This window comes from Ranitomeya imitator, chromosome 5, assembly GCF_032444005.1.
Source record: "Ranitomeya imitator isolate aRanImi1 chromosome 5, aRanImi1.pri, whole genome shotgun sequence".
Taxonomy (NCBI): Eukaryota; Metazoa; Chordata; class Amphibia; order Anura; family Dendrobatidae; genus Ranitomeya; species Ranitomeya imitator.
Window position 1 is genome coordinate 13526775 of NC_091286.1, and position 14555 is coordinate 13541329.

The following is a 14555-nucleotide window of genomic DNA, read 5'->3' on the forward strand; positions in this document are numbered from 1 at the left end:
ACCAGAGATCAGCGGTGACATCACTGAGAATGCCTCCTATCCATCACCAGAGATCAGCGGTGACATCACTGAGAATGCCTCCTATCCATCACCAGAGATCAGAGGTGACATCACTGAGAATGCCTCCTATCCATCACCAGAGATCAGAGGTGACATCACTGAGAATGCCTCCTATCCATCATCAGAGATCAGCAGTGACCTCACTGAGAAAGTCTCCTATCCATCACCAGAGATCAGAGGTGACATCACTGAGAATGCCTCCTATCCATCACCAGAGATCAGAGGTGACATCACTGAGAATGCCTCCTATCCATCACCAGAGATCAGAGGTGACATCACTGAGAATGTCTCCTATCCATCACTAGAGATCAGCGGTGACATCACTGAGAATGCCTCCTATCCATCACCAGAGATCAGAGGTGACACTGAGAATGTCTCCTATCCATCACCAGAGATCAGAGGTGACATCACTGAGAATGTCTCCTATCCATCACTAGAGATCAGCGGTGACATCACTGAGAATGCCTCCTATCCATCACCAGAGATCAGAGGTGACATCACTGAGAATGTCTCCTATCCATCACCAGAGATCAGAGGTGACATCACTGAGAATGTCTCCTATCCATCAACAGAGATCAGAGGTGACATCACTGAGAATGTCTCCTATCCATCACCAGAGATCAGAGGTGACCTCACTGAGAATGCCTCCTATCCATCACCAGAGATCAGCGGTGACCTCACTGAGAATGCCGCCTCCTCGTGTGCAGCAATGATAGTGAAGGATACAATGTTTTTGGACAATGTTCTGTTTGGATAGTTGTATATTTATGTATTTTCCGTATTCTATCATTTCTTTTCTTTCTTTTGTTTGTAGCTCAAGGATCAACGCGAGAAGGAGCGGCGACTTAAGAAAGCCAGAGCCGGCAGTATATCGGAGGAAGGAGGCGAGTTTGACGACCTTGTGTCTGCATTACGATCAGGAGAAGTCTTTGATAAGGACATATCCAAACTTAAGAGGAACCGAAAACGTTCTGGGAACCAACTTTTGGACCCCAGCAGGGAGAGGGCAGTGACCAAGCTAAATTATTAGGAACCAGACGTTGGAGATCTAGCGGTGGAGGACCGTGGTGTGTGGAGGACTCCAGGTCAGCGGAAACTGCCCTCTGAGTGACTGAGATCATCCCGCCAGAGCTTGAGGGTCCCGCTTTCAGAAGTGCCTCAGGGGGAGAACCGGAATGGACCAGGTCCATGTCTACAAGACCTGCCGGAGAGCGCCCCCTGTGTCCGGGGTCACGTGCTGCAGTCACGCTTTACAAGTGCCAAATATCTTAATTTTTTTGCACTGTCTAAACCTTCAGAATTATCGGTATTTTGTACAGTATCTATCCTAAGGCTTTAAGCTCTTAAAAAAAAACATTTCACCCGTCCATGGGAGATGCCAATAACAGATGTAAATAGCAAATTCCAGGTTTGGAATCTGAAGCAAAAATGTAACTTTTTTTTTTACATTTTCTTTTTAAATGTAACTGTAAAGTCCCAGCTGCAAGTAATAGTATCAGTGGGTATTTAATGAGTCCCCCTCCACCTCACCACCACCGGACCTTGCACAAACCTTCTCCTTGTAATTCCAGGACCATCTCCAAAATCTAAAAAAAAAAAAACCCTTGTACCATTGCAACATGTTGTGCACTTTTTACGTTTTTGATGTGTTGCCATGGTTAGTATTGGCTTCGAGGACGCTGTCACACAAAGGGCAAACTACGAAAAATCTCAGCTGCCTCATCAAAAGCACAAAGATTTTGTAACAAAAAAATAGGAAAAAAGGGAACAAAAAATATATGCATCATCAGATTCTAGAAGCGAACGTTATCACGGCCAAGACTTGGAATGTATCCTGGAACGGACGCATGGGTTGTCTCATAGCACATGATACCACAGGGACACAAATCACAGGATTTAGCATCTAGGACATCACCTTAGACTTTCTTTGACCTCAAGTTGGTGTTCAAGAAGTTGGGCCAAGAAGGCAGTGACTGGATGCAAAACATCTGTGTAGCATCCGTACGTTTGCCTTTAAAGCTCTTGTCTTTGTGAAGTCTGGAACCACTGGTGGCATCCCCTTTACATAAAGCTCACCGTCTTGGGTCTTTTGGAGACATCGCCATAAGCCATCGGTTAGAAGGAGACACATCCATGGAAACATCTTGGAAAATATGTGGCAAGAATAAGAACAAACCTTGCAGATATTTTGGTACCAGGACCTCAATCAGCGATTAGTTTCTTGACCTTGTCACGAGGCAGCACAGAACTTTCAGATGTTCTCTATGGTGGTCGTAGACTTGGAGACGTCTTGGACCATTGGTGAGAATAGGAGCCAGAGGCAAGTGAATATACAGAACCTTGGTCTGATTGATGACTTGGGTCTGTGGTTACCGTCTTCAGGTTGGACCGTGTAGTCTTTGGGTCAGTGAGCAGCTTGCACATGCATTGATCCTAACTCTGGTCATTGGTCTGGTGGAGAAGGTTTTATCATTAGCGCATCCCACAATTTTACCTACATTTTCTTATTATGTCCTACTCATCCCTCATGGATCAGTGATAGAACCAGGCCCCACGTCTGAACTCACTTCTGTAGAAGCGAAGCACTTACCCTGGGGGACGTGGATCCTGGTATCTTCTGTGGCAATGATATATATATATAGGTTGACTGGTATTGATGTAACTTTCTTTTTTTTTTTGTAATTGGGTTTTCAATATGTAAAAAGGGAAAGTGACAGATGACGGAAAATATTTGGAACCACAAACGATATTCCGGTGCTTCTTCTGGAAAGCATCATGAGCGGAATAATCCGTGCGGGAGGCAGGAGCTCTGCACAGGGAGCTCCGTGCTGAACGTTACGGAGCAGAGACTTCTGCAGGATCGATGGTACCTGCGGTCACATTTGCCCATAATCGTGCCCCCCGTTTACAGGAGACACCCCTACACATTGAATATGCATTTAGATGCCACAAGAAATATTTCAAGAGAGATCCACAAGATTCCACACATTTCTGGGATGTTTACTTACTGGAATGCTGCAGGTGACGGGGTTTGGGTTTCCGACTTCTTGCAGTTAGTAAAAGTTTACAGTTCTGTACTGAAAAACCAAAGGCAGACGACCCCCAACCCCCCATTAGGAGGAGATTTGATACAATGTAGAATCCAAGAGGTTTGATAAATAAATGACTCATAAGGCGAGAAGATACAGAACGGCAGAGAGAGCTGACCAAGTATGGGCCGTGATGGGGCAGGCGGACCCTCCAGCCTTACATTACTGACGGGTATTTAGATATATAGAAAAGTTGAAGTTTTACGACTTTTGTAGACTTCGGCCTGCCATTCCTCAGCATTTTCTTACATCTCTTCATGTTCCCCAAAACTTTCAAGAACCGTCTTGTTTACTCTGCTCTGAGTCAAGTAGAAAGTAGGAGATTTGCTCCAAATTTATTAAAAGGGAACGCGCCTCGTGGTATTCCTAGAACAGTCAGAGGCAATGACGGAACGTGAACCTCATGAGCCCCAATGTAACATTTCCAACAGGAACCTTTAGCAACAAAAAAAGGTTGGACGTTTCAGCGCCAAACAATGTATCAAGTGCAGCTGGATAGGGAAATCGTAGTATAAAAAGTGTGAGCGGGATGTCAGCCCATGACGAAGAATGCAACGATTCACTGACAGCAAGCAGAGATCCTGGGGAGGAGTTGAAACGTTCATTAAATTGTGGAAGTTCTCATCTATTTAATATTTTTTTTACATCTGATTGAACAGACATGAGAGCACAATCTGGGGGCATTCTTAGGTTGGGGCGCGGGCGGTGAATGGTGGAGAGTAAGTGATGATGATGATGATGATGATGGACGTAGATGCAGACTGTCCGCGTGATGTGTGTGACTGTCCGCGTGATGTTGGGGACGGATCCTCGTGTTTTGGAGCAGTGATGACCCCAGTATAATGGTCGTGCGCCGTGAATAGGGAAAGCTCCACTTATGAGCCGCTTATCCGTCATGACGCTGATCATTGCTGCAAACTGAGGACCTGAACAAATGTGCAAGAAACTTAACAAGGAACTTGTTTTTTTTGGTAACTAACTGCATTGCACATTGATGCGATCTAATAAAATAACTTCTGTTTAGCAGCACAGAGTATTTCAGGAGGAGAAATAGGACGGAGACAGCGTTAAGATGTGAAGAAAAGAAAGAAGACAAAGCCCTGGCTGAGGGTTACATAGTAAAAGAGGCAGCAGCACAAAGTATTTAAGCAAAAGAGAATGATGATCTTGTGGAGGGTCATAGACTTAGGGAGACGTATAGTAGAGGATGAGTCGCCCAGCAGCACAGAGTATTACAGGAAAAACGTGAGAAGGACGAAATAGAAAAGGGGTCAAGAGCCGAAGCAGCACAAAGTGTGTGAGGAGAAACGCACGGACCGTCTATATTGTTGGCAAGGACAAGACTGCACGGGACAAGGATAAGGGAACAAGTGGGGGGCGACGTTTCAGGAGTTATTTAGTAGAACGAACAGGGACCCCGTAGCACAGAGTATTTCAGGATCGCGGGAGGCACCTGCCGCTTATATGATGCTGTTGGTGAGGACAAGGTTGAACCCGATGGAAAAAATGAAAGGAGTTAATGGTTGCAGGCAGGGAAGTTACATAGAAGGAAGCGGAACCCCAGCAGCGCAGAGTGTTTCAGAGCTGGACGCTGCCGATTTTGGATCACTATATGTTATTAACTTGAATTAAGACGTCTAATAATGAGATTCTTATGTAACACCGATAACCGTAATGTGGCCATGCAGGTACCAAACCCTCATCATTACAGTCTGTACGATCAGATCCATGCGAAGCGCAGGATAAAGGCACAGACATGGCCGACACTGAGCGCAGCACGGACGTGGCCGACGCTGAGCGCAGCACGGACGTGGCCGACGCTGAGAGCAGCACGGACGTGGCCGACGCTGAGCGCAGCACGGACGCGGCCGACGCTGAGAGCAGCACGGACGCGGCCGACGCTGAGAGCAGCACGGACGCGGCCGACGCTGAGCGCAGCACGGACGCGGCCGACACTGAGCGCAGCACGGACGCGGCCGACACTGAGCGCAGCACGGACGCGGCCGACACTGAGCGCAGGACGGACGCGGCCGACACTGAGCGCAGCACGGACGCGGCCGACACTGAGCGCAGCACAATGTCGCTGCCATAACGCCCCGACCTCCATCTAAATAATAGAATCACAGTTCCAGAATCATAGGGGATGGGGGTCTGGGTGGGCAAAGAGGGAATCTCAGACTTCTGGGCTTTGTGGCCAGGATCAAAATCCCAATAACAACGTTGCAAAAGTTGTAACAAGTTTGCACTTTTTATGGCTTTCAGCCAAATCTTTCCCCCGAGAAAAACAGCATATGGAGAACTCGTCAGTATTAATATAAAGGGAAAGGTGTTAATATCCTGTATATTTTTGTAACATTGTATTTCTTAATGTACGTTAGTAACTGTAGAGGGCGCTATGGTGCAGCCAAGGTCCAGTACTCTCCATCCATCTGTACATTATACACGACGACATCTCATCTCCGGCCAGGAGATGCTCCTTTTTTTTTTTTTTTATGGGAGCAATGTGTGTGGTTGGGTCAGTTAAAAATATAAAATTAATTAAATTAAATTTGTAGTGTACCTTTAACTGCACCTTTTATTAGAATATACTGTCTTACTAAAGAAAAATAAACTATGAATATATAATTTCCCTTCTTTGTCTACGGATCTGATTAATTTCATCTTTCTAAAGGTGAGAGAATCATTCTAATACAGAGGGACAAATGGAAGCTCTTATATACAGATACATATGATAAGATCCTGCCTGCAGCCACCACTAGGGGGAGCTCCCTGTATACAGAGATACATGATAAGATCCTGTCTGCAGCCACCACTAGGGGGAGCTCCCTGTATACAGAGATACATGATAAGATCCTGTCTGCAGCCACCACTAGGGGGAGCTCCCTGTATAAAGAAATACATGATAAGATCCTGTCTGCAGTCACCACTAGGGGGAGCTCCCTGTATACAGAGATACATGATAAGATCCAGTCTGCAGCCACCACTAGGGGGAGCTCCCTGTATACAGAGATACATGATAAGATCCAGTCTGCAGCCACCAGTAGGGGGAGCTCCCTGTATACAGAGATACATGATAAGATCCTGTCTGCAGCCACCACTAGGGGGAGCTCCCTGTATACAGAAATACATGATAAGATTCTGTTTGCAGCCACCACTAGGGGGAGCTCCCTGTATACAGAGATACATGATAAGATCCTGTCTGCAGCCACCACTAGGGGGAGCTCCCTGTATACAGAGATACATGATAAGATCCTGTCTGCAGCCACCACTAGGGGGAGCTCCCTGTATACAGAGATACATGATAAGATCCTGTCTGCAGTCACCACTAGGGGGAGCTCCCTGTATACAGAGATACATGATAAGATCCTGTCTGCAGCCACCACTAGGGGGAGCTCCCTGTATACAGAAATACATGATAAGATCCTGTCTGCAGTCACCACTAGGGGGAGCTCCCTGTATACAGACATACATGATAAGATCCTGTCTGCAGCCACCACTAGGGGGAGCTCCCCGTATACAGAGATACATGATAAGATCCTGTCTACAGCCACCATTAGGGGGAGCTCCCCGTGTACAGAGATACATGATAAGATCCTGTCTGCAGTCACCACTAGGGGGAGCTCCCTGTATACAGAGATACATGATAAGATCCAGTCTGCAGCCACCACTAGGGGGAGCTCCCTGTATACAGAGATACATGATAAGATCCAGTCTGCAGCCACCAGTAGGGGGAGCTCCCTGTATACAGAGATACATGATAAGATCCTGTCTGCAGCCACCACTAGGGGGAGCTCCCTGTATACAGAAATACATGATAAGATTCTGTCTGCAGCCACCACTAGGGGGAGCTCCCTGTATACAGAGATACATGATAAGATCCTGTCTGCAGCCACCACTAGGGGGAGCTCCCTGTATACAGAAATACATGATAAGATTCTGTCTGCAGCCACCACTAGGGGGAGCTCCCTGTATACAGAGATACATGATAAGATCCTGTCTGCAGCCACCACTAGGGGGAGCTCCCTGTATAGAGAGATACATGATAAGATCCTGTCTGCAGCCACCACTAGGGGGAGCTCCCCGTATACAGAGATACATGATAAGATCCTGTCTACAGCCACCATTAGGTGTACAGATCTATTAAATTGATGTATAAATGTATTGGTACTGAGCTCCCTCTAGTGGTGGAGGGAAATCTTAAGATTATTCTGATTGATATGTCTGTATATTATCTTTTTCTTTAGTTTTCGGGGGCCATCATACCCTCAGTGCCTATTATTTCTGGTTATTCGGGAGCTTTGATCCTCTGGCTGCCTCCCTCCTTGGCCCGGCGCCCTCCTCCTCTGTAGTACTGACCCCACATCTACTACTTCTACGGTCCTGCAGACTACGCATATAAATAGCTCATTCCGGCTGCAGGGCCCCTCTGACCAGCTGGGCTTAATTTTCCTCGTCCTGGCCCTATCTCAGGGCATCTTTTTCCGCTGGAATGTGACTCCATAAAAAGACAAATAAACATTAAATTTTCTGAGCTGGAAAAATCTAAAAACCACAGAGCAAAACATGCGCAGCCCGGACTCTGCGTATTATCAGCGCTGCAGACAGCGGAGGATCCGGCGAATATTAACTATTGCTCATTGTGGTGCTCGGGGTGTCCTAGGGTCTACTGCTACCGGTGAGACACGAGGAGCTTCCAGCAGTCATTACTCGGCGGAGAAGCCTGGAGTCACTGCTGGGAAGGCTGCGTGGTGCCTCACTGGGGGCTGTAAGCATAACTAGCATGGAACGCCCTTTGAAATCAATGGGAGCTGTATAAATTCTGGAAGGTGCCCGGTGTCACCACTAGGTGGAGCTCCTTGCATACAGAACTGTACAGCTTTGAAGTCAATGGGAGCTGTATAAATTCTGGACGGTGCCCGGTGTCACCACTAGGTGGAGCTCCTTGCATACAGAACTGTACAGCTTTGAAGTCAATGGGAGCTGTATAAATTCTGGAAGGTGCCCGGTGTCACCACTAGGTGGAGCTCCTTGCATACAGAACTGTAAAGCTTTGAAGTCAATGGGAGCTGTATAAATTCTGGACGGTGCCCGGTGTCACCACTAGGTGGAGCTCCTTGCATACAGAACTGTACAGCTTTGAAGTCAATGGGAGCTGTATAAATTCTGGACGGTGCCCGGTGTCGCCACTAGGTGGAGCTCCTTGCATACAGAACTGTGAAGCGTTGAAGTCAATGGGAGCTGTATAAATTCTGGACGGTGCCCGGTGTCGCCACTAGGTGGAGCTCCTTGCATACAGAACTGTGCAGCGTTGAAGTCAATGGGAGCTGTATAAATTCTGTAAGGTGCCCGGTGTCGCCACTAGGTGGAGCTCCTTGCATACAGAACTGTGCAGCTGTGAAGTCAATGGGAGCTGTATAAATTCTGGAAGGTGCCCGGTGTCACCACTAGGTGGAGCTCCTTGCATACAGAACTGTGCAGCTGTGAAGTCAATGGGAGCTGTATAAATTCTGGAAGGTGTCACCACTAGGTGGAGCTCCCTGCATACAGAACTGTGCAGCTTTGAAGTCAATGGGAGCTGTATAAATTCTGGAAGGTGACACCACTAGGTGGAGCTCCTTGCATTCAGAACTGTGCAGCTTTGAAGTCAATGGGAGCTGTATAAATTCTGGAAAGTGACACCGCTAGGTGGAGCTCCTTGCATACAGAACTGTGCAGCGTTGAAGTCAATGGGAGCTGTATAAATTCTGGAAGGTGCCTGGTGTCGCCACTAGGTGGAGCTCCTTGCATACAGAACTGTGCAGCTGTGAAGTCAATGGGAGCTGTATAAATTCTGGACGGTGCCCGGTGTCGCCACTAGGTGGAGCTCCTTGCATATACAGAACTGTGCAGCGTTGAAGTCAATGGGAGCTGTATAAATTCTGGACGGTGCCCGGTGTCGCCACTAGGTGGAGCTCCTTGCATACAGAACTGTGCAGCGTTGAAGTCAATGGGAGCTGTATAAATTCTGGACGGTGCCCAGTGTCGCCACTAGGTGGAGCTCTTTGCATACAGAACTGTGCAGCGTTGAAGTCAATGGGAGCTGTATAAATTCTGGAAGGTGCCCGGTGTCGCCACTAGGTGGAGCTCCTTGCATACAGAACTGTGCACCTGAGAAGTCAATGGGAGCTGTATAAATTCTGGAAGGTGTCGCCACTAGGTGGAGCTCCTTGCATACAGAACTGTGCAGCGTTGAAGTCAATGGGAGCTGTATAAATTCTGGAAGGTGCCCGGTGTCGCCACTAGGTGGAGCTCCTTGCATACAGAACTGTGCAGCGTTGAAGTCAATGGGAGCTGTATAAATTCTGGAAGGTGCCTGGTGTCGCCACTAGGTGGAGCTCCTTGCATACAGAACTGTGCAGCTGTGAAGTCAATGGGAGCTGTATAAATTCTGGACGGTGCCCGGTGTCGCCACTAGGTGGAGCTCCTTGCATATACAGAACTGTGCAGCGTTGAAGTCAATGGGAGCTGTATAAATTCTGGACGGTGCCCGGTGTCGCCACTAGGTGGAGCTCCTTGCATACAGAACTGTGCAGCGTTGAAGTCAATGGGAGCTGTATAAATTCTGGACGGTGCCCGGTGTCGCCACTAGGTGGAGCTCCTTGCATACAGAACTGTGCAGCGTTGAAGTCAATGGGAGCTGTATAAATTCTGGACGGTGCCCAGTGTCGCCACTAGGTGGAGCTCTTTGCATACAGAACTGTGCAGCGTTGAAGTCAATGGGAGATGTATAAATTCTGGAAGGTGCCCGGTGTCGCCACTAGGTGGAGCTCCTTGCATACAGAACTGTGCACCTGTGAAGTCAATGGGAGCTGTATAAATTCTGGAAGGTGTCGCCACTAGGTGGAGCTCCTTGCATACAGAACTGTGCAGCTTTGAAGTCAATGGGAGCTGTATAAATTCTGGACGGTGCCCGGTGTCGCCACTAGGTGGAGCTCCTTGCATACAGAACTGTGCAGCGTTGAAGTCAATGGGAGCTGTATAAATTCTGGACGGTGCCCGGTGTCGCCACTAGGTGGAGCTCCTTGCATACAGAACTGTGCAGCGTTGAAGTCAATGGGAGCTGTATAAATTCTGGACGGTGCCCGGTGTCGCCACTAGGTGGAGCCCCTTGCATACAGAACTGTGCAGCGTTGAAGTCAATGGGAGCTGTATAAATTCTGGAAGGTGCCCGGTGTCGCCACTAGGTGGAGCTCCTTGCATACAGACCTGTGCACCTGTGAAGTCAATGGGAGCTGTATAAATTCTGGAAGGTGCCCGGTGTCGCCTCTAGGTGGAGCTCCTTGCATACAGAACTGTGCAGCTTTGAAGTCAATGGGAGCTGTATAAATGCATCTGCAGTGAGCTGCCCCTAGTGGTGACTGTGGGGAATTTACAAGAGGGAATAAAATCCATCAGCTAGCGGAGCGATGGTCTCGTCCACGTTCGTTGCATCTAACACTTTCCCGTATGGCAGCGCAGGAGCGAGCTGAGTGTTATTTTTGGGGTTCTGCCTCCTCTCTTTTGGCTTTTCTTAAATTTTAGGGAAATATTTTTAAGAACGGCCGAGGCAGGAGAATAAGAAGAAGGCATCACTCATGGAAGTTTCTACTTTGTGAGGCTTCCAGTGCCGTATAATTATCTGCCCGGACGCCAGCGGTCAGCGAGACCAGAATAACGGGGCAGACAAAGCGCCACTTGTGACGGAAATAAACCTCCCAGGGGCGAGCGGCGGCCGGACTGATCCCTGCCCAGAAATGGAAATAAAGCACACAATAATCAGAAAATGGCCCCAGCGGCTACTGATCCAGGGACGTCGGGCACAATGGCCTCCTGTATGGCCTTAAAGGGACACTCCATCCAGAATTGCCCCCTGCTGGGATCGTGTCTGGAGAAGGAAAATGATGATTATTGTGGGCGCTGACAACTCTCCCAAACCTCATGGACCTTCCCGACTTCTCAGAAACAAATCAAAGCTAATTTGCATATTCCTGACTGAGCAGGGCGGGGTTTACACAAACTCCGCCCACAAGTGGGCACTTCTCAGTGGGGTTTTGGGGGCAGCACTGAAGCGTCACTATACTCCCAATCATCGGTAACCATGTATCTTCCGCTCGTGTCCAAACCCTGGATTCCCCAATATTCGCACAGTGGTCACCGCACTCCTGGTCTGCACCCCCCGCATGGACACTTTGGGGCAAATCGTTTCAGGTTTCGACTACATGAAGTTCATTTTTCAGACACTATTGAGAAGTAAGGATGGAAGCGCGCTGAGCCTCGACATGGAGCTCTGTGGGAGGAAGGTCCCGGCCGGGCACTACACCGCGTGCAGAATTATTAGGCAAGTTGTGTTTTAGTGGATTATTTCTATTATTGATCAACAATTATGTTCTCAATCAACTCAAAAGACTCGTCAATATCAAAGCTTAATATTTTTGGAAGTTGGAGTGTTTTTTTTATATTTGGCTATCTTAGGAGGATATCTGTTTGTGCAGGTAGCTATTACTGTGCAGAATTATTAGGCAACTTAATAAAAACCAAATATATTCCCATCTCACTTGTTTATCTTCACCAGGTAAACCAATATAGCTGCACAAAATGTAGAAATAAACACTTCTGACATGCAAAAACAAAACCCCCCAAAATTAGTGCCCAATATAGCCCCCTTTCTTTCTTTCTGATGACGCTCAGCAGCCTCCATCCATAGATTCTGTCAGTTGCTTGATCTGTTTACGACCAACATTGGTGCAGCGGCCACCACAGCCTCCAGACACTGCTCCGAGAGGTGGACTGTGCTCCCTCCCTGGAGATCTCACATTTTATGAGGGACCACAGGTTCTCTATGGGGTTCAGATCAGGTGAACAAGGGGCCATGTCATTATTTTTTCTTCTTTGAGACCTTTACTGGCCGGCCACGCTGTGGAGTAGTTGGAGGCATGTGATGGAGCATTGTCCTGCATGAAAATCATGTTTTTATTGAACGATACCGACTTCTTCCTGTACCACTGCTTGAAGAAGTCTTCCAGAAACTGGCAGTAGGTCTGGGAGTTGAGCTTCACTCCATCCTCAACCCGAAAAGGTCCCACAAGTCCATATTTGATGATCCCAGCCCATACCAGTACCCACCTCCACCTTGCTGGGGCTGAGTCGGAGTGGAGCTCTCTGCCCTTTACTGATCCGGCCTCCGGCCCGTCCATCCGGCCCATCAAGAGTCACTCTCATCTCATCAGTCCATAAAACCTTTGAAAAGTCAGTCTGAAGATATTTCTTGGCCCAGTCTTGACGTTTTATCTTGTTTCTTGTTCAGAGGTGGTCGTTTTTCAGCCTTCCTCACCTTGGCCATGTCCCTGAGTATCGCACAACTTGTGCTTTTTGTTCCTCCAGTAACGTTGCTGCTCTGAAATATGGCAAAACTGGTGGCAAATGGCATCTTGGCAGCTTCACACTTGATTTTCCTCAGTTCATGGGCAGTTACTTTGCGCCTTTTTTGGCCAACACACTTCTTGCGACCCTGTTGGCTATTTGCCATGAAACGCGTGATTGTTCGGTGATCACGCTTCAAAAGTTTGACAATTTCAAGACTGCTGCATCCCTCTGCAAGACATCTCACAATCTTGGACTTTTCAGAGCCATCAAATCTCTCTTCTGACCCATTTTGCCAAAGAAAAGTAAGTTGCCTAATAATTACGCACACCTTATATAGGTGATGTCATTAGACAACACCCCTCCTCATTACAGAGATGCTCATCACCGGATTTACTGAATTGGTAGTTGGCTCTCAGCCCGAACAGCTTGGAGTAGGACAACATGTATAAGAAGTATCATGTGATCAAAGTACAACTTGTCCAATAATTCCGCACGCAGTGTAGAGAACATCTATGTCTGCGAGTGTCGGCCGATCTCAGGGTCCGGGACACAAGCAGTTGGAAATGACCGGTTCATGCTCATGTATGGATCCAGTATGACAAGAGAATGGTGGAAACCGATACGACTGTAACAAAACCCTCAACCATGAAAAGTATCAGTCTGAGCAGGTTTTATCCCTTAGATTTAAAGAGAAACGTTTCCATTCACTGACTGCAAGCAGCTGCTGGGAGGAAATAAACCCACAATGTCCAGTAGAGCCGCACGGACTGTGATGTACCGGGAGTGAAGGCGACGCTCTCATGGCGCAGAGTAACTGACGGTCACATGCAATCACAGCGATATTCCCATCTCACTATCTGCAGACACTCTGGACGCCGTGTATGTCCGCTGCCGGCTACTGAACGCCGGTGACTCCTGTGATCACACTGAACCGCAAGGATTCACCGCGTCCAATACATTGTATGGATTACATTGCTGCAGCAGACTCGCATTTCTGCAAGAGAAATAGAAGTACTGCGGTCTGGAAAGACGTGCCACATGTCCGTCTCCACAGGTGATCCGCGGGCGTCTGTGAACGCATACAGGATATGGGATTTGTAGAATAATAGCTGGCGGACACAACCCATCTAATCACTGCACAGATCACAGAGCATGCCCACAACACTCAGCCATATAGGATAATGGGCGATGGACATAACCCGTCTCATCACTGCACAGTAACCCCTGCACAGATCACAGAGCATGCCCACAACACTCGGCCATATAAGAGAATAGACGATCAACACAACCCGTGTCATCACTGCACAGTAACCCCTGCACAGATCACAGAGCATGCCCACAACACTCGGCCATATAAGATAATAGACGATCAACACAACCCGTGTCATCACTGCACAGTAACCCCTGCACAGAGCATGCCCACAACAATCAGCCATATAGAATAATAGGCGATGGACACAACCCGTCTCATCACTGCACAGTAACCCCTGCACAGATCACAGAGCATGCCCTGTTGTGAATTCCGCTCTTGGGCTCCCTCCGGTGGTTGTAAGTGGAATGGCTGCTCCTTGGATTTAGTAGTCAGCAGCTGCTTCCACTAATTGTCTTTCTGCTCAGCTTTTATTCCTGGCTCTTCCCTTCAGCCAGTGCCACTTGTCAATGTTTCCTGGCTGGATTCACATCTCTGCTTGGATTCTCCTGGTTTCCTGACCAGTTCTGCAAACATAAGTTCTGGCTTTGCTCTTTTCAGTCCACATGTTGTGGACTTCTTGTTCTGTGCATTCTATATTTTGTCCAGCTTGTCAGTATGGATTTTTTCTGTTAGCTAGAAGCTCTGGGAAGCAGATTTACCCTCCACACCTTTAGTCAGGTGTGGAGATTTTTGTAAACTCTGTGTGGATTTTTTTGTAGTTTTCATACTGACCGCACAGTATCCTTTCCTGTCCTATCTATCAAGCTAGACTGGCCTCCTATGCTAAAATCTGATTTCATTTCTGCATATGTTATTTTCCCCTCCTCTCACCG

The 14555-nt window shown here is 47.8% G+C and overlaps 1 protein-coding gene across 5 annotated transcripts in view; it reads left to right on the forward strand.

Moving 5' to 3' along the window:
• DAAM2 (dishevelled associated activator of morphogenesis 2) overlaps positions 1 to 1803 on the forward strand; it is a 249283-nt gene extending 247480 nt beyond the window's left edge. For 4 of the 5 annotated variants that reach the window (XM_069768319.1, XM_069768318.1, XM_069768317.1 and 1 more), the window contains exon 26: positions 875 to 1803. In XM_069768319.1, coding sequence (XP_069624420.1) covers positions 875 to 1090 — 216 coding nt within the window. In that variant the 3' untranslated portion in view covers positions 1091 to 1803. The remainder of the gene's footprint in view (positions 1 to 874) is intronic. The other variant, XM_069768322.1, reaches the window with a different exon arrangement.
• Positions 1804 to 14555: the final 12752 nt, after the last annotated feature.